General features: G+C 52.6%; 1 protein-coding gene across 30 annotated transcripts in view; it reads left to right on the top strand.

The window, feature by feature from the left end:
* SCRIB (scribble planar cell polarity protein) overlaps positions 1–20099 on the top strand; it is a 110558-nt gene that overhangs the window by 33054 nt on the left and 57405 nt on the right. For 24 of the 30 annotated variants that reach the window (XM_071738609.1, XM_071738602.1, XM_071738608.1 and 21 more), the window contains exons 11-17: positions 595–761; positions 1303–1427; positions 3043–3168; positions 4380–4589; positions 5247–5564; positions 7454–7516; positions 19594–19683. In XM_071738609.1, the coding sequence (XP_071594710.1) occupies positions 595–761; positions 1303–1427; positions 3043–3168; positions 4380–4589; positions 5247–5564; positions 7454–7516; positions 19594–19683 (1099 nt within the window). The remainder of the gene's footprint in view (positions 1–594; positions 762–1302; positions 1428–3042; positions 3169–4379; positions 4590–5246; positions 5565–7453; positions 7517–19593; positions 19684–20099) is intronic. The other 6 variants (XM_071738606.1, XM_071738630.1, XM_071738623.1 and 3 more) reach the window with 1 other exon arrangement.

Raw genomic sequence — 20099 nt, 5'->3', positions numbered from 1 at the left:
GGAGAAGCTCAGGGTGGTTGCTCAGGGCTCTGGATAAGGACCTGGATCTCTCAGGCTCAGCCCTTCCCCGTGGCACTTGAGTGGAATTCATGCAGAAGGATGGGAGCACTTTTCCACCTGTGAAATCCAGATCAGGAGAGATCCCTGCTGCTCCCTGGGGATTTTGCAGTTTTGTGTCCTCAGGTGGTTGGTGCCAAAGCCTCCTTTGTGATGTGCACAACCCCACAGCCTGCAAGCACCAGATCTGTTCTGAAGGGTTCTGCAGGCTGAGGCTGATGGGGTTTGTAGCAGCTGGAAGATGACCAGAGCTTCCCTTTGGAAAACTCTGGGTACTGGTCCACAAAACATAATTTTTTTTGTCTCTTCAACATTCCCCATTTGAATGGGGGTTGTCCTCTGCTGAGAGGGGGGGGGACCCTCTTTCCAGGGTCCAGCAGAGCCATGTGCAGCAACATCAGCTGCTTGGCTGTGTGGAAGAGTTGAGGGGTCCTGCAGCAGCTCAGCTCTGTCCCTTCCAGTGCAGGTGGGGCACTCTGAAGCTGAGGTTCCTTCATCAAAAGGTTCCTTTAACCTTTCACTTCTTTTCTCTTGCAGACTGCAGAACTTGCCATTTGCTTTGACAAACCTAAACCTGAAAGCCCTGTGGCTGGCAGAAAATCAGTCCCAGCCCATGCTGAAATTCCAAACAGAGGATGATGAAAAGACAGGAGAGAAAGTTCTGACGTGCTACCTGCTGCCCCAGCAGCCCTCCCCAAGCTTGGGTAAGAGGCTGGGTGCTGAACCTGCTCTGCAGTGCCCTGGAGAGTGATGGAGGGAAGAGGGCTTGAGCTGCTTGCTGGGGTGTTCAGCACTGGCACCCGGGCTCCTGCATGGCTGCTGGCAGCTTCCCAAGGCAGAGATGGATAAAGCTGAGAAATTGTTTCTCTGCCAGGTGGTACAGAAGCTGCAGCCTGGTCCTCAAGTCTTCTGCTGTGATTTATTGACCAAGTCATTGTCTGTGAGGTTTGCACCTGATGTTTCAGTACTTCTGATGACTGCCTCAGTCAGACCTGTTACTCAGTTCTTGGCTAGGGAGTGCTGGAGCAGAACTCTTTAGGTCCTTTTGTAGAGAGACCTGGTGGGAGATGGACCAGAGGTGACAAGATCTGGGGGCTTCAGCCTTTGTCCTCAAGGCCTCTGGGGTTTGATGCCATGGGCAGAGGCAACAGAAGTGCCCTCATGGGTTGAGGACTTTTCTTTCATCCAAGCCAACAGCCCTCCTTGTTCCAAAAGTAACTCACACTGTGTTCTGTCCCTCCCCAGAGAACCTTCTGCAGAACAGTGTGGATGAGAGCTGGACAGACACCAATTTAAACAGAGTCAGTGTGATTCAGTTCCTGGATGAACCCAAAGTAGATGATGAAGAGGAGTCTGGAGCTGAGAGACGGGTAAGAAGAGTTTCTGGAGGTTTGTAAAGCTCCCTGTGGAAACATCAGGCTCCTCTCCCAAGTTTGGTCCCTTCTCCCAAGGGACCAGCAACAGGACAAGAGGAAATGGGTTGGAGTTGTGCCAGGGGAGGCTGTGGTTGGATATTAGGAAAAATTTCTTTCCTGAAAGAGTGTTGAGGGCTTGGGATGGGTGCCCAGGGAGGTGGTGGAGTCACCATCCCTGGAGGGGTTGAAGAAGTGTTGGGATGTGGAGCTTCAGGAGATGGCTGAGTGGTTGTGGTTGGACCCAGTGATCCTGGAGGTCTTTTCCAATCTTCATGATTAAGAATTCTATAGGCACAATCTCATCTGTTTTCCTAAGATGAGGAGCACTTGTGTTTTTGGTTCACCCAGGAACAGTGCTGCAGACTCCTGCTATGGTTCTTGCAGTCCAGAGGACATTTGGTGCCCTGAGGAGCCAAACAGGCAGGAAAGAGAATTCCCTGAGAGCCTTGGTGCAGGTTTAGGTTTTGATGGGAGTCGAGCTGTGAGTTCTCACCTGCCCATGGAGCAGGATAAAAATGAAATAACAATGAAATCCCACTGGATTTTTGTTGAGCCCCATCACAGGGAAGAGCTGCACAGCCACAGTTGAGCCAGGAAACCTCTGCCCTCCAAGCAAGGAGCCAGAAGAAGCCCATGCTGTGGAGTGGTCTCTTTCTGAAAGAGCTGAACACTGTAGAGAGCCTCAAAAAAAAAAACAAACAAAAAGTGGAAGATCATTTTGCTTTATCTGCAGATGAAAAGGGCAGGATGGAAGTTTTGGTTCCCAGCACATTCTCTGTTAGCTCAAATCTCCTGCAGGATTTTTTTTTCCTTTTTATTTTGTGGAGAGAGATCCTGTTGAGATCTAAATCTGCCTCATCAATGGTGTTTGCATCTGTCCTTGCAGCAGTGTGTGCTGCTGGGGTCTGGGGCTTTTGTGGGGGTTTTTTTGGTCATTTTTGGCATGGTAAGTAATTTCAGAATACTGCTTTTCTGGACTCTGAGCTGGGGTAGAACTAGCTAAGCATCACAAATTCTAGTAGCATCCTGGCTTGTCAGAAATGTTATGATGAATACCAGAGGGGTTAGGAAGGGATTCCACCTCTGTGTTCCTTCAGGGGCTTCTGTGTTGACAGCTTCACATTTACTAAGCCTGAAGCACAATATAAAACATCCCCTTGCTGGAATTCATCCCAGGATAATGTGAGGGTGCTGAGCCCCTGGGTGCCCAGGTTGCCCCCAGAAGCTGTGGCTGCCCCATCCCTGGCAGTGTTGAAGGTTGGATGGGGCTTGGAGCCCCCTGGGCTGGGGGAGGGGTCCCTGACCATGGCAGGGGGAGCACTGGGTGAGCTGTGAGGTCCCTCCAACCCAAACCAGTCTGGGATTTGATGATTTTTAATTCAGAGAGAGCTCTGAGCAGTGTTGTTTGCCTCTGGTTCTCTCCTCTTCCCCAGGGCAGATCTTGACGTTTGAGTCCTGTCCATCTGGGGCTTTGGTGCTCAGATAAAACACATGGGGTGAAGCGGTTCAGACTGGAGGCTCAGCAGGTGGAATCCCCTGCTCTGACTGCTTTTTGTCCTTTCCTTGGCAGGGTTTGCAGCGCAGAGCAACCCCTCACCCCAGTGAGCTGAAGGTCATGAAGAAAGTGATTGAAGTTCGGCGCAGCGAGGCCTACGCGGCAAAGGCTGACCCTGAGCTCAGCTCCCCCACCTCAGAGGTGAGTTCTGTGCTCCCAGAAATGGTACCAGAGAGGGAACGTGGAGGGGAACCAGGGCATGGGGAGGTGCTGAGGCGTCAGTTTTGGGTGAGAAAAGGGCCCTGGAGGGGCTGGGGGTGTCCAGAGAAGGGAATGGAGGTGGGGAAGGGTGTGGAGCAGAAGGAGAAGGGTCTGGAGAAGTTGTGAGGAGCAGCTGAGGGCCCTGGGGGTGTTGATCCTGGAGCAGAGGAGGCTGAGGGGAGACCTTCTGGCTCTCTGCAACCCCCTGAGAGGAGGTTGGAGCCAGGGGGGGTCGGGCTCTGCTCCCAAGGAACAAGGGATGGGCCAAGAGGAACTTTTGGCACAACTCAAGTGGTGCCAGGGGAGGTTTAGGTTGGAGCTGGGGAAGAATTTCTCCCTGGAAAGGGTTGTCAGGGCCTGGCCCAGGCTGCCCAGGGCAGGGCTGGAGTCCCCATCATCCCTGGAGGGGTTTCAGAGAAACCCCTGGGGATGTGGAGATGAGGGACATGGGTCAAGCACTGGATTTGGTAGAGTTGGGTTATGGTTGGACTTCAGGATCTTAAAGGTCTTTCCCAACCAGAACAATTCTGTGATTCTGTATGCTGGGCAGAAAGAACTTCTGTCAAAGATTGAATTGGGTGCATTGGTACCACAGCTGTCATAACTAAGGGAGAGGAAAAGAAGACTCAGACATTCCCAATTAAGGATCATAGAATCATGGAATTGTTGAGGCTGCAAGACACCTCTAAGGTCATCAAATTCTACCGTCAGCCCAACACCACGATGGCCACCACCCCCCCAGCACCACATCTCCAGGGCTCTGAAACCCCTTCAGGGATGATGGGGACTCCAGCCCTGCCCTGGGCAGCCTGAGCCAGGCCCTATCTGCTCTTTCATTAAAAAAAAATCTTCCAAATACTCAATCAAAACCTCCTCTGGCACAACTTGAGGCTGTTTCCTGTTTTCCTGAAGGACAGGAACGGAGGCATCTTCCTCCTGGGAAGGACTGGGAGGAGGCATCTTGGTGCTGGGTGGGATGCTCAGAATAAATGTCTGCACAGATGGTGGAATGGGTGCAGCTGGGTGGGATGGAGCAGAGCTGGCAGGGAAAGCTGATTCTGTTGGTGGTGGCTCATTCCCCACCTGGCACCAGCCCCACCTCAGTGCTGCAGCTTTGGTTTCCATCGTGACTTCTGCAATCATCTTCCCAGGAGAGGAGGCTGAGTGCCATGTCGAGTCGCAGCGAGGACTCCCACCTCTCCAACAGCACCGAGGTGAGGGCAGAGGAGGAGGCAGAGAGGACGTGGCCAAACGGGCAGGTCCCTGAGCTGCAGGAGAAGGAAGCAAAGCCCAGAGCTGAGGAAGAACGTAAGGAACCTGCAGACCAAGAGGAGGAAGATGTGGAGGTGGAATACAACGAGGTAGGACCCCAGGGCTCTGCTCAGCTCTAGGCCCCTCACTACAAGAAGGACATTGAGGTGTGGGAGAGGGTTCAGAGAAGGGCAACCAAGTGGTGAAGGGTCTGGAGAAGAAGTCCTGGGAGGAGAGGGTGAGGGAATTGTTCAGCCTGGAGAAGAGGAGGCTCCCAGGTGAGCTCAGAGCAACCTTCCAATATCTGAAGGGGCTACAAGAAAGCTGGGGGAGGGCTTTGGACACAGGGGGGTAGGGAGAGGACAAGGGAAATGGGTTAAAACTTGGAGAGAAAGGGGAGATTGAGGCTGGAGATGGGGGAGAAATTGTTTGGGGTGAGGGTGCTGAGCCCCTGGGTGCCCAGGTTGCCTGTGGGAGCTGGGTCTGTGAGGGATTAGGTGGACAGTGTGGGAGCCAGAGAGAGCTTCTGGGAAAATCAGGATTACAGCTCTGAGTGCCCTCAGCCCCTGGAGCTGAGAGGGGATGTGTCTGGGAGGTGGAGTTGGTTCAGGAAAGGCCAATGGGATGGATTTTAATGTGAATTCCAACACCTTCAGCACACAGCAGCAGCAGTGCTGGCATTGCCTGTGTTGGTGCTGGGGAGCAGAGAGGTTCTGTGCTGCCTCCAGATGGGGTTTTTACCTTCTGGGGCTTTGCCTTTTTTATAGCCCACTGTACACTTTGCTGAGGACACCCTGATCCGGAGTGAGGATGAGGATGAGGATGAGGAGAGACCCTTCCCGGTGGAGAAGCAGAGGCTGATCCGCAAGGACACCCCCCACTACAAGAAACACTTCAAGATCACAAAGCTGCCCAAGCCAGAGGCAGTGGTGGCACTGCTGCAGGGGCTGAGCAGCGAGGGGGTCCCCAAAGAGGAAGAGGAGTTGGGAGGCTGCAGGAACAACGGGGAGCCCGAGGATCAGGAGGAAACGTGGGATGAGGAGGAGAGAAAGAACGGAGCTTTGTCTGCTCAGCCATCGGTGAAGGTAAGGTCTGGTGGGGAGGGGGAAGGTCAGAGGGGTGCCAGACCTCCCCTCTGCTCCCTTCAGCTCCCAACCTCCACGTGAAACCAATGAGAACCTTGGCAGGAGGCTCCAGCACTTCGGGAGAGACACACTGAGGGGGGGAGAGCTGAAATTCATCCTGGGGCTGAAAGGAGTGTCCAGGAGCTGTGCTGTGTTTCCATGCCTGACTCCTTGCTCTGCATCCAGGTTCTTGCACCCTCCCTGTTAACGTGTGACATGTTCTGGGCTGCCAGGACAGCTCTTGTTGTCCCACCTTCCCTTCTTTTCCAATCTCTTCCTTGCTTGCTGGGTGTTGCAGCTCCTTTGCAACAAGATGAGCTTTATCCCTGGATGGATCTCACTTGTCTGTGCCTGGTGGGGTTGAGAGGAATGTGTGCTCTGGAGCTTTGCCATCCCCAGGGGGCTCTGAGGGACCTTCCTGGGCACCCTGGGGGCTGAGGAGTGGTCCTGGGCTGAGCCTTGGGTTAGGGACACACAGAGGTGGTTGTTGGAGGAAGGTCCTCTCAGTGGGTTGGGAATGTACCCACTGCAGGGGACACGGCAGGAGTCAGAGCAGCTCTTCCTCCCTGTGTGATGATTTTGGGAGGTGTAGCTGGCAGGCAGGGGTGAGGATGTGGCTGACACCAGCAGTTCATGGGTGAGATGTGGGTCTTGGGACTGGCAGAAGATACTGGAGTCACATCTGTTCTTGCTGTTGCCACACACCAGGCTGTTGGGGTCATTTCCACCCCACGCTGGAGTTCAGATGGCTCAGGGGAAGGTTCTTGCACTCAGGTTTGTTTGGAGCCTTTCTCTCAGCTTACTTTGCTGTCTCTGAGCTGATGCAGCTCGTCCTTTGCTCCCCAGGGATGAGCAATGTTTCCCAAATTGGTGGGGAAGTTCTTTGGAATGAAAAGGAGTTGCTGCTGCCTGTAAGAATGTGTTGAAGCCCTTTGGAGCCCCCCTCATCCAAGACCTGCCATACTTGGGAAATGCCCTCACCCAAAAAGCTTATTTTAGTCAGGGACTCAAAGCTGAGATGTGCTTGACCCATGGGCAGAGCCTCTTGAAGTCTGTGTAGGTGTGGAGAGCAAAGGTTTGGTGTTACCTGTCAGAGTTACCTGTGTTACCAGGAAGCCTTCTGCCTGGAAATCCCAGCTTCCCTTTTCCTGGGGCTGGATGCCTGCTCCATGAAGGCAGATTTAGTGACTCCTGAGCCATCTTCCAGAGGTGGGAACGTGGGGAGCAGTGTCCCTGTGCAGTGGAGTTCCAAGTAAGAGGTGCTGCAAGCATGGCTGGAAGGAGGATGGAGGAGGAGAAAGGAGGAGGCTGTGCAGGAGGCTGAATCCTTAAGCCAGAGGGGCTTTAGTTGCAAAGCCAGTTGTTTTTCAGAAGGAATTCTCAGTTTTCCTCCATGTGGCAGCAGGGTCCCCGTGTGCCTGGCAGGGTGCTCAGCTCCACCCTGGGCTCTTCCCTTTGCAGGAGGAGTCAGCACAGTTTGGTTTGGGACATCTTCATTCCTGTGCAGCAGCTGGGTGGTCCCAGGGGCCCCTTGGTGCTCTTCCTCCTGTGATGTTTGATCCTCCCTTCCTCACCCCACGACTCTGTGCACAAGAGAGGGGGTAGAACCAGCTGGTAGTGCTGAGCTTGGTGGCCACAGCCTCAGGGTGACCCAAGGTGGCCCCGAGAGGTGCCAGGGGTTGGTGCCACTCTGCAGGTGGGGTCAGGAGAGGTGTGAGTGGGGTCTGCTGGGGTGCTGCCTGGCCAGCCCTGTTGGAGTGGTGTGTGTTGGGTGGTGGTGGTCGTGGTGGTGGGTTTGGTTGATGCTCCACTAATCCGCATGCCTCTTTTGCTGGTTCCTGTCCTAACAGGGGGTGTCGTTTGATCAAGCCAATAATCTGCTGATTGAACCTGCTCGCATTGAGGAGGAAGAGGTCTGTACCACTCCTACTGTTCTCTCTCTCTGCCAAAAATCATTCAGTCTGCTTGGTTTGCTTCCCAGGCTCACCCAGGGTTGTAGGGGAAACTCTGATCTCTCTGGGTCAAGTGGCTTCTGGACCTGACCGATCACAAACACACAATGATTGTTTCCTCCCCTGCTTTTCACCTCCTTTCCCTACTTTTCCATACCTGAGGTGAGAATGGCTGCTGCAGATCAGGAATGAGATGGAATAAATGTAAAAAAAAAACAAACCAACAAACCCAGGGGGGTTGAAGTGGAAGTTCAGTTCCTGTGTGCTGGGCACTGAGGGAGGAGAAGGTGGCAGAAAATAAATGCATCTTCTGGGAGTGGTGAGGAACCCCGGAGGAGCAGAGGCCTCAGGAGTCTGCTGGGAGAGGGAGGAGGATCTGAGTCAGGACATTGTGCCATGCCATGGGAAAGGTGGACTCTGGAACTCAGGATTTGTGCATCTCTCCCAGGTTCCTCTGCAGAATCTTCCCCTGCAGCACTTTGGGATGTCAGGAAGGGGCAGGTGGTTCTGGAGGGTCCATAGAGCCCCTGGCACATGTGGTGCTCAGTGTCCTGCTGCCTCAGCTCTTCCTCTGGCATTAATTCCTGAGTTTGTTCCCAAGTTTCCAGTAGGCTTGTCTGATCTTTTGGGGCAGCAGGCAGGGTTTCCAAGGACCTGTTGGACCTCTGGCCAGAGGCAGAACCTGCTGCCAGCACAAAGGGCTTCATGAAGGTTTCTTCCCTCAGGACAGGACAGTGGAACCAGAGCTGTGGGTCACAGGGGAGTGCTGGCCTGGTCATCACTGGGGACTTGGCTCTTCTCTGCTCCCTCAGGTGTAAAATGGAGGTTTTGCTCTCTTGGTTTGGGAGTAAGATGTTCTAGGAGGGACATGACAAATCCTTTTCTCCTCAGGCAGATCATGAGCTGGTTCACATGTGACCAGTGTGTCCTGAGTTGTGTCCATCTGTGTCCATCTCTGGGTCACTGAAAAACATACTGATATTTCAGTATTTCTTGTGTTTGTTTTGCATAGCTCTTCTGTCACTTAGGGGCAAAACTGAGTCTAGCCAGGTCTCTGTTCTTGCTCTTTCTTTGTCCCTCACCTGGGGAGTCCCTGCTCCTGGGCTTTCTTTCCAGCTCTTCCATTTGCAGTTTTCTTGCTCCTCGAGGTGCAGTGGCCCAGGAAACCTCAGTCTGGTACCAGGAAATGTTCTGTCTGGGCTCCTGCCCCTGCTCCACCTGCATCTGATGGAAGTGCCCTGAGCTCTGTGCTGTCTGGGGAGGGGTAGGGTGAGGTTTGCAGTCTCCTTGGTGCAGATCCATTCCCTCACTGTAGGATGGTGGTGCAGCTCCCAGGGTCCACCAGGTGGGTGGTGGGAGCTGAAGTCCCCCCAGAGCAGAGTAGAGCAGAGCATCCCTATCCTGCTCAGCTCAGTGGGTGGGTGCTGACCCCTCCTGCCAGGGGTGCTTTGTCATTTGAGTGGAATCCTGTTGGGACTGCAGCTCCTGGGGATGGGTCAGTCCCCAGAGCCATCAGTGGGGCTGTAAGTGGGAACTGAGCTCCAGCACTGTGTGCTTGGGACACCTCAGAGGTGCTGAGAGAGCTCTTTGCCACCTTCCCTGTAGCCTCTGTGAAAAGCACATCTCGTGGTGGTAAGGTGGAGGACAGCAGGAAGCATCTTGGTTTAGTAGTTGCCCATGGTGTTGGTCAAAGGTTGGACTGGATGAGCTTGGAGGTCTCCTCCAACCTGAACATTCTGTGATTCTGTGATCTTCAGGGCCTTAAAGACTGCTTGGAGTTTGAGTAGGGTTGGCTTGGGAAGTGAACAGTCCCTGAAGAAGCATCTGCCTGTGGCTTCCAAGGATGATTTCATGTCCTTGAGAAGAGACTTAGAGGTTGGATGAAGAGAACAGGTTGGATGGAGCTTGGAGCACCCTGGGCTGGTGGGAGATGTCCCTGCCCATCCAGGGGGTTGGAACTGGATGAGCTTGAAGGTCTCTCCCAGCCCAAACCATTCTGTGATGCTTCTGTGAGCAGTAAAGCAATGAGCTGATGGAGGTGAGCAGGAGCCTGATCCCCCTTGAGCAGCAGAGGTTCTGTCCATAATTCTGCCATCACATCCCTTGTGTGGTTTTGTACAGCTTTGAGGGAGAAGGAACTGTGTTCTCTGGGTCTAAACCATAGTCCTGAGCCAAAGCCTGACCTTGGCAGGAGAGCTGAAGACATCTGCCCCTCTCTGCCAGCACCCCAGGAGTGGGGACCCCAGGGCTGTGTTTGGAGCTGCAGCTTCCAGAGCTCCTCCAGCTTGAGGTGGTGCCCATGGGACTGCACAACAGTGAAGGAAAGAATTCTGTGAAAGCACCTGGTGTCTGAGAGGGGCTCTGCCTTCCACTGCTCTTCCCAGAGGTTTGGCTGAGGCTCCATCTGCTCTGTCTCTGGGCTGCAGGGAGGCTTTGGCAGAGTCAAGAAGTCTGTTGAGCTCTTCTGAGGCACAGATTTGCACCTGAGGTCTCCTCTTGGATCAGGTTGTCCAAGGCCCCATCCAGCCTGAAGGGAGGAGAAGACTGAAACCTGACCTGAGGGAGAAATCCTTTGGGGTGAGGGTGCTGAGCCCCTGGGTGCCCAGGTTGCCCCCAGAAGCTGTGGCTGCCCCATCCCTGGCAGTGCTGAAGGTTGGATGGGGCTTGGAGCCCCCTGGGTTGGGTTGGGTTGGATCTTGATGATCTTTAGGGTGCCTACAACTCAACCCAACCTGGAATTCAATAGATCTCTGATTTAAGGTGACTTTTCTGCTTGCAATCTTTCTCAAAACCCAAGTTTTACATTAGAAATCCCCTCCCTAAAGAGAATTCTTCCTCCCCAGCCCCCTTGTGCCCCAGCTTGGGAGCAGAGCTGGCCTCCTGTTGGCCCAGGTTGTGGCTGTCCCGTCCCGTCCCATCCCATCCCATCCCATCCCATCCCATCCCATCCCATCCCATCCCATCCCATCCCATCCCATCCCATCCCATCCCATCCCATCCCATCCCATCCCATCCCATCCCATCCCATCCCTGGCAGTGTTGAAGGTTGGATGGGGCTTGGAGCCCCCTGGGCTGGGGGAGGGGTCCCTGACCATGGCAGGGGAGGCACTGGGGGGGATTTCAGGTCCCTTCCACCCCAACCCAGTCTGGGATTCTGATTGTTGTTCACTGGGTGACACTGTGTACTCACTGCAACATTTTCAGGCTTAGAGCTCTTAACTAGCAAGTTGAATTTTCCCACAGTGTGACTTCAGTCCTTACTCTCTGTCAAAATTGATGAACCTGCCTTGTAGGGTGCAGGGGAGGGCAGCTCAGCTGTGTCTGCTCAGCATCAGTTCTGAGGGAGCAGAGTCCCCCTGAAGCTGTGAAAAGCTTCCAGCTTGCTGCTTCCTCTCATTCAGTTTTGTACATGGCTGAAGTTCCCATTGAGCAAGGAAAAATCTGCCCCATCTTCTGTTTGGATTTGTCTGGCTTTAATTTACTGCCAAGGAATGTTTTTATGACCTTTTCCTGCTGGGCTGAAGGGCCCTTGGTACCCTTTCTCATGCAGTTTGGTGGTAGGGGTTGTGGTCTCTCCTTGCAGATGCACAGCTTGTTCACATTACAATGTATTATTCAAATTATCTCCGATTCAGGATGATTCTAGCCCAGTTTGAACACAATTTACCTACAAAGGGGCAGCAGTGATTTTGTGGTTGCTGCTTCATAACAAATGAACAAATAAGATATAGAACAAATGACTCTGTGTCAGCTGCAGATTTTATCTGCTCTGGAGGTTTCCTAAGGACCAAGTGGGAAACTGTGAAGTGAATTCTTACACAAATACAGCACAACCTGCAGGGTTTTATTTTCCTGCTTTTAAGAATGTGGCACAGCCTCCTGGTTTGCTTTCTCAAAAAGGAAAGGACAGGAAGCAGTAGAGGATTTTTTAACAGAGAAAGAAGGTATCCTTATAAAGAAAAAAACCACTAAAAATCTAATTTTTGCTTTGGAAATAGGAAGACACAAAGTACAGAAGGTATGTGTGGGCCTTGCTGCTAAGGAGGAGGATTATACAACAAGTTGAGACATTAAAATAATCCCATAGAAATTAATGAGGCTTAAACATTTCCATGCCTTTAAAACCTGATCCTAATTTGCAAGCTCAGTAGAATCACAGAATGGTTTGGGTGGGAAGGGCCCTCTCAAGGTGCTCCAGTCCCAGCCCTGCAGTCTCAGGGACACCCTCACCCAGATCAGGGTGCTCAGAGCCTCCTCAAGCCTCACCTTGAACATCTCCAGGGATGAGGCCTCAACCCCCTCCCTGGGCACCCTGTGCCATGGTTCCACTGCCCTCCTGGGACACAACTTGTTCCCAACATCCAGTCCAAATCTGCTCTTCTCCAGTTTAAACCATTGCCCCTCATCCCATCACTCCAGGCCCTTGCACACAATAAATATAAAACCTGTTCCTGACTGTGCCAGGAGAGGGGAAGGCAACCCCTGGAATAGTTTGGGGACTTTGTGGTGGAATCACCAGGTTTGGTCTGGGAACTGAAGCAAGGCAAGACTGGGGTAGGTTCCCATTTCTGGAAGATACCTTTTAGCCAAAAAAAAAGTGCTGTGCTCAATTCAGGAGCAGCAAGCTAAATTTTTGGTGTAGATTATTTGGAAAAAATGCTGAAGTCTCCTGCCACCAATAGTAACCACATACTATTATTTCATAAATCAGTCAAATATTTTGTTAAATATAGTTTCCTGCTGTTACTCAGTGTGTGCACACACTCGAGTTCCTCCTTCTGGGAGAAACCAAATACTTCTCCAGGTTTTGACTTCTTGAAATAATATAAATCATGTTTTCAAGCTGAACTTGCATTTGTTAAGTCACAGAATCACAGAATGGCTTGGGTTGGAAGGTACCTTAAAGATCATCTTGTTCTATTTTTGTTGTTTTCATTATATTTTCTCTTGAAAAATCTCCTTCCTGCTGCCTGACCCTTTGTCTGCTTGTCCTGGGGTGTTTTTGTGGAGTCACAGCTCCTTTGAGCCTTTGTTTTGCTAGATTAAAAAACCCAAATTCTTGTATTCTCCTGTGAGACTCATTTCCATTCCCTGGCTTTCCCACTGCCTTCTCACTCACCTCTTCCACCTGAGTTCAGGTCTGTTGCCTGTGGGTAACATGGCAGAGTTTATTCAGATTTTGCTTCCTTAAATCCCAGTTTCTCTTTCAGCTCAGTTGTGTGGTAGTTTCTGTTGTGGGTGGGAATTCAGCATCCCAGGTGTTGTTCCTGCCTCCAGCATCAGGGTCCTTGGTGAATTTTGTCCTTCAGACTGTTGCTGGACTTTGAGATGTGGGAGTTTTAAATGGGTAGCACCAGGTTTAGTGCAAGAACTTTCCCTTTATCTCACTCTCCCCTTGGACAAACTCTGCTGCTGCTGCCTGCCTGCCCTTGGCAGCACTGAGGTGAACCAGATTTTAGAGGAGAGTTCTCAGTTCCCCAATCCTTTCAGTCTTTTAATTGTCTGTACATACACGTGGCTGCCCCATCCCTGGCAGTGCTGAAGGTTGGATGGGGCTTGGAGCCCCCTGGGCTGGGGGAGGGGTCCCTGACCATGGCAGGGGTGGCACTGGGGGGGATTTCAGGTCCCTCCATCCCAACCCATTCCATGATTCCATGATTTTGTGTCCTTGAAGCTGGTCCATGAGCCAGCTGTGCCCCCAGCCCCTGCCTGCTGGAGCACTCTTAGGAAAAGGCTGTTTGCCATTTTTCTCCTGGCTGTCCCATTTGATGCTTCTTCATTAATTTCTTGGGCAGGGTTTGGAAAACCCTTCACAGAGGGAGGTTTGGGGGGGCTCTCTCTGGAGCCCAGCAGTCAAGTGTTCAGTCTGTGGGGCTTTTCTCTTGCAGGTACCCAGGGCCCCAGGGATTTGAGGTCCCTTCCAACCCAACCCCTTCCATGGTTCTGTGATCTCTGTATTCATGTCAAGATTAATCATGTCTCTATGAAGTTAGTTTTTTAAATTTATGGAACAGGAGCCATCATATTCAAAATCTTTAAAAATGCAGCTTTTTTCATCCTCACTGGATGGGGAGGGGGTGAGAAGGGAGTGAAGTGCTTGGCTCCTCTGGGCTGTTCCCTGCCATCCCTTCCCTGTCAGTGTCCTTTGGGAAAAGAGGGACAGCTCAAGTCTGCTGTGTGAGAAAGCAAAGGAATTTTCCAGAGAAAGGATAATGCTGTCCTGGTCATTTTTCTGCACAGTCAAAGCCTTTTTTATTTCCATTTCATTTTTTGTTTCCATCATAGAACAGGTATTGAAGATAGTGTGAGGAACTGTCCTCTGGGGATGCCAAGGGATTTCTGTTCTTTCTGCCCAACCAATCCTGGGAAGTCCTTTCCCTGTGTTTCAGCACAGCAGAGAGAAAGAGAAAAGGAAAGAAGGGTTGCAGTATGAACTTCTACCAAAGCCAGGAGACACATGACTTCCATACCTGACTTTTCCTTCTTCCTCAGCATTCCTGGCTGCATGGCTTCCCTCTCACTTGTCATGTTTGAGTGGTCCTAAACCTTCCCTGGACTTTCTCTCTGCTTTAAATTTTGTCTTTTCCCCACCTCACTTCTGTATCGTGCTCCCAGAACTCCAACTTTCCAACCTTCCTCTTCTGTAGAACCAGTTCTTTTCCTGCTTTTCTCCAAGAATGGAGCCTGGGGTTTCCCTTCTGAAAGAACAGGAGCTGCTTTTTGCTCTGCCTCTCTCCACCCAGACAAGCCTCGTGCTCTGCTCAAAGATAAAGGGAGAAAGAGCACGAAGCAGCCCAAGGAGGAGTGTCCTGAGTGCTCATGTGGAACCAGTCCTCCAGCTTCTCAGCCACTGAACTGTCCTCTTGCCTGCTCTAAAACTCTCTGAAGGGAGGCAGAAAATCTTCAGCTCATGCCCAGAAGGCTGCTGAGCTGCCAGGCTCTTACCTTCATCTCCTCTTTTTTTTCTGTTGATTTTGATTTGAGTTCTCATGCAGTCATCTCCCACCTTCCATGTGGTCACTGGTATTTTTGGCCTCTCCCCTTGTCCTCACGAGCTGCTGAAGCCAGATTTAGCTCTTCTCATCTTTCCTGGTGAGTCAGAGCCCTGGCTCCCGGGGCCTCTCACATTCAGGTGCCATGTAAGGACCACAGGAGGTTCACCCCAAATGGCAGGAAAATCCTCTTTCCTGCACCAGCCTGCCCAGAGAGGTGCTGGAGTTTCCCTCTCTGGAGAGTTCCCAAACCCAGCAGGACACCATGCTCTGGCAGGTCCCTCTCCAGAGGATCTCCAGAGGTCCCATCCAGCCCCTGGCACTGCTTCTCTGACCCTCAGGGTTTTTTGAGGCGTTCCTGGGAAAAGGAGTTGGATGTGATACCTGTGTGAAGACACCTCTGAGGGTGGGGGTGAGGTCCTTTCATTGGAGAGCACAGACCCGAGTGAGACACAGTGATCCTTTCATTGGTATTTCCCAAAAATCTGCAGTTTAGGAATCCTGCACTGTTCCCATTGTTGGAGTACACCCAGCAGAGCTGCTGTGTGGAGCTCTCTGCTCTCTCCAGTCCCCTCCATGCATTTGACTTCCACCTTATGCTAAACCTCACAGAGGTCAATGAGGACAAGTGTAGAGTCCTGCATCTGGGGAGGAAAAACCCCAAGCAGGAGGGGAGAGGAGGGGATGTCCTGCTGGAGAGCAGCTCCCTGGGGAAAGCCCTTGGAGTCCTGGTGGGCAGGAAGTTCTCCAGGGGTCAGCACTGTGCCCTGGTGGCCAAGAGGCCAATGGTGGCCTGGGGGGCATCAGGAAAAGTGTGTCCAGCAGGTCCAGGGAGGTTCTGCTCCCCCTCTGCTCTGCTCTGCCCTGGGGAGACCAGAGCTGGAATCCTGGCTCCAGTTTGGGGCTCCCCAGTTGAGGAGAGGCAGAGATCTACTGGAGAGAGTCCCCTGGAGAGCTGGGAGGGTGCTGAAGGGCCTTGAGCATCTCTGCTGGGAAGAAAGAGTGAGAGCCCTGGGGGTGTTGAGGCTGGAGAAGAGAAGGCTGAGAGGGGATCTGCTGAATGTCTGTCAGTAGCTGAGGGCTGGGGGGCAAGAGGAAGGGCTCAGTCTCTTTTGGGTGGTGCCCAGGCCAAGGAAGAATGGGTTGAAGCTGGAAGATGGGAAGTTCCAGCTCCAGGTGAGGAGAAACTTCTTTGCTGTGAGGCTGAGGGAGCCCTGGCCCAGGCTGCCCAGAGAGGTTGTGGAGTCTCCTTCTCTGCTGCCTTCCAAACCCCTCCTGAACCCCCCCAACCTCCAGATGAGGTTCCTCTCCTTCTCTGGAGCCTTCCAAACCCCTCCTGAACCCCCCCAACCTCCAGATGAGGTTCCTCTCCTTCTCTGGTGCCTTCCAAACCCCTCCTGACCCCCCCCAACCTCCAGATGAGGTTCCTCTCCTTCTCTGCTGCCTTCCAAACCCCCCCTGGATGTGTTCCTGTCTGGGCTGCCCTGGCTGATCCTGCTGTGCCAGGGCTTGGACTCCAGCATCTCCAGAGGTCCTTCCAACCCCCACATTCCGTGATTCTGAATTAGAAGGCATTTTTTGAAGCCTTCTGCTGCCACCTCTTTGGGTGTCCCTGCGCTGGTACAAACGTGGGATTGTCATTTCTTGTGATAACAAGGTTCATGTTTTACAAGAAGTGCTCATTAATTCTGTATCAGCCAAGTTTGGAGTCCTGCCAGAGGATGAAACAGGTGTGTTTGGGTCTGGAGAGCCCAAATTTTCATCATTTTCAGTTCTTTGGCTGGAGTGCTCTTTCTGTGTGCCTGCCAAGAGGCACGTGTGTCCTTTGGTGACTTTCCAGGAGCTGGTGCTGGGAGAAGGAGCTGACAGCTCCAGGTATCATCTGTGTCATCTCTTAGGGAAACAGCACAATGTCAGTGCTGGTTTAGGGGATCAATGTTCCAGAATTCCATAAAAGCTCTAGAAGCTTCTCAGGGATCTCAGTCACTTGCTAGGGCTCTTGGGTATGAGTTGTCCCCTCCTTTTGACTTGTTAAAAGTGTTTTTTCCTTGTTGTTGCTGATATTAAATGGATTCTTCAGCTGCTGTGGGAGGCACACGTGGCTCATCACCTGGATGTGGTGTGTGTCATCATCATCATCATCATCATCATCATCATCATCATCATCATCATCATCATCATCATCATCATCCTCTGTCCCAATCCAGACCAGCAGTGTCTGTCACACCTTTGCATTTTCAGTGAAGTGGCTGCAGGGGGGACACTCACAGGGCTCCAGGTACAGAGGGGGTTACAGAGGATGCTTGTGCATGGAGGAGCTCCCTGCCCTCTGCAACCAGAGCCCTTCCACCCCCCATCCCTGAGGAATGGCAGCAGGAACACCTTGCTCTTCCAGCAGGTTGTGGGGTGAGCAGCTCCGTGCTTTGGCAGCTGAATCCTGCACAGTTCTTGTTTGTCAGCTCCCTGTCTGCTGTGTCCCTGCCAACTGCAAAAAATCCTCACCTGGCATTGCAGGGCACAGCTCTGGAAGCTCTTTCAGGTCTTTTGCATCTGTGGCTGCTCCCAAAAATCAAGGCTGTGTTTTGCTGCAGCTTTCCTGGTTTCTCCAGGAGGGTCACTGTGTACTCACTGCAGGCTGGAGGAGCTCTCAGCATCAAGAGGATCTCTTGAAAGCTCTGTTAAAAATGTAGGAAAAATAGCTTGAGATGGAATCAGTCCTTCTTTGAGTGGGTTCCCCAGGGATGTGCAGCCAGAAATCCAGGGAGAATTGAGGGGGGTAGAGGGGAGGGAGGTAGGGAGGATGCTGCCTTGGTCTCCTTGGTGACAAATGGGTTTCCCCTCATAGAATCAGAATAATTTGGGTTGAGGGACTTCTAAAGGTCATCAAGGAAGAGTTCAGGGGGATGACAGCTCTAGGCTGAAGGGCCTTTTTCAATTTTCCCACTTTTTTCCTACCCCTGTAGCACTTTCCCAGGGGGGGCACAGGTGCTCTGCTGTCTGGGGCTTCAGAAGGGGCTTTGGGGACACAGAAGGGGCTCTGGGGACATTGCCCACACAGTGAAGCTTTGTCCTTCCTGCAAAGGAGCCCAAATCCTCTGAGCAGAGAGTTCCAGATCAGCTGTGAGGTCTGAGATGAGTTTCTGCTGGGCAGCTGGATCCCTGGTTCCAGGGGATAAAAAACGCAGGAAGAGAAAATCCCCCAGGCCAGGCAGTGTCAGGAGGGGTCAGGATGAAGGCTCTGCTCTCTGTGGCTCTGGTGCCAGCCCTGGGAGTCAATCCTTGAGAGAGATGTGGTTTTGGGAAGAAATAACTTCTTGGTGTAGTGCAAAAAGCAGTGTCTGGGCTGCAGGGTGAAATATTAAATATAAAACTGAAAGGCCATTAGAGGGTACTGGATCCAGTTCCTTCTTTCTCAGGCTCATGATCGTGTCAGTTATTCTTTCCACAGCCTTCAGACAAACATCCCCCAGCTCAGTTTCTTACCACACTCTCTTTTGGGGAGAACCAGTTTCATTTGTGTGTTTGAAGTCTTCTTTCCAGCCCAAATATCTTTATGTGCAACTCAAGCCCATTTGCTGTTCTAGCTGTGTCTTTAAGATCATTGAGGTCTGGTTCCTCCTTGGGGTTTTGCTCTTTCAGTGGATTTCAGTGGGTTCTTAGCCCTCAGTCCACTTGACTTTTCTGGCAGATTTCCTCCAAATTTTCAGTTTCTAGGAGTTTGGTTTCCTGGTTTCTAGGAGTTTGTGAAATCCATGAGGTTTGGTGTTCACCTTTCAGTCAGCTGACACAAACAGCTCACTGTGCAGCTGGAAAGGGCTTTCAGCAGCCACTGACACTGGGAATTTCTCCCTCATTCTCCAAAACACCAACCCTGTGCGTGGGTTCAGGCACTGACCCAAACCATCAGCTCTCATCCTGGGCACTTCCTGGCTCCTGTTTAGAGTTTTCCTTTGGTTTTGTTCTAAGCAAAGCCCCCCAGGCTCTTGCTTCTGTCGCTGTAGAAAGTGCAGAAGGATTTGGGGATTTGGGGGGGGGTAAGGCAGTCAGGGCTGGTGGTCGTTCTGCTGCCCACCCTGTGGCCAATGGACCTGAGGTTGAGGGCAGCCACCTCTGCAGCAGCCGCTCTCTGATCTGGACTTTGTTTCCAGGGAAGTGACACCTGGAGGACAGCAAATTGGGGTTTCTCCAGGAGTCTGTGTACATTTCTGTCACCTCACCAGCTCCTTGATCCTTGGCCCTGACAGATCCCTCAGAGGGTCCCATCTCTCCCACACCTCTCCCCGTGTGCTGCCACGTGCTCCCTTCTCACGAGTGGGGCAGTTTGTGATGGTGTCCTGAGCATAAGTAATTTCAGTTCAAGTTCTGTTCCATTCTGTTCAAGTTCCCTGTTGCTGTGGGACAGGATCTGGTGTGTGGAGGTGGGAGGTGGGCAGGAGAAGATACTTCTGGATTGCACAGCTACGGTCCTGAGCCTGCCCGTGCAGAGGGGAGGAGAGGAAGGAGGCAGCAGGACAGGGCAGATGGCTTCTGTGGAATCACACGTTGATTTCCATCAATAGAGTGAAGCCCAAGGTCTGCCCAGGGTGTTCTGGAAGAGGTGGAAGAGGTGCTGTTCTTGTTGCTGCACCCCACGTTGGGGTGACCCTTCATCTCCCAGAAGCTGTGTGGGGTTGCACCCCAAAGGGAGCCGTGGGGTAGAGCTGTGACGTGGACACTCTCCCTGCTGCTTTCTCCAGGCCCACCCCAGGGCTGCTCAGATCACTTGGTGGGGGGGACATCTCCTCCCCACGTGTCCATCTCAGGCAAACTGCCTCTTGCTCCTGAGATGAGGGTTCCAGACCTGCCCTGTGAGAAGGGATTTGTTTGTTTGTTGCAAACGTTGTGAGTTTGGTACCACAGCTCCCACCAAGAGCTCAGCGGGTGCTTGCAGCCCAAGCTGATGCTCTTGCCCTGACTCTGCTCAAGCAGCCACCTCTTGCTCTTGGAGACCTCCTGGGTGTGCTGCTGGGCTGCACTCAGCTGTAACCTCTGTCCTTCTGCTTCCAGCTGACTCTGACCATCGTGCGGCAGACGGGGGGGCTGGGGATCAGCATCGCGGGGGGAAAGGGCTCCACCCCCTATAAGGGTGACGACGAGGTAAGACCCCACCTTTGCTGCAGCACCCACTTCCAGGGGCTGTGCTACCATCAGCTCTGTGCCTGAGCTGGCAGAGCCAGGTGGGAGCAGCCCCAGTGTCCTCCTCCTGTCCCTGGGGCACAACTTCTTCTGCCTCCCTGCTGCTGACCATGAGAGCAGCCAGGGGAAGGGCCACCTCCTCCTCCTCCTCCTCCTCCTCCCCATCCCTGGCCTCCCCTGCAGGACTCACAGCCAAGAGCCCGGGGTTCTCTTCTGCACATGCAGTGGCATCTCCTGCCTCCTGTTCTCACAGGATTAAAAGTGTTGTTCCCTTTTCCCCCTTGTCACCCCTGGGGTGGCCCTGCAGTGGGATTTATTCCCCCTTTTTACCAGCTCCTGGGGTGATGTGGCTGTCCTGTCCCCTCAGGGTGTGGGGC

Source organism: Heliangelus exortis, chromosome 2, assembly GCF_036169615.1.
Source record: "Heliangelus exortis chromosome 2, bHelExo1.hap1, whole genome shotgun sequence".
Lineage (NCBI taxonomy): Eukaryota > Metazoa > Chordata > Aves > Apodiformes > Trochilidae > Heliangelus > Heliangelus exortis.
This window is presented reverse-complemented; position numbering and strand designations above follow the sequence as displayed.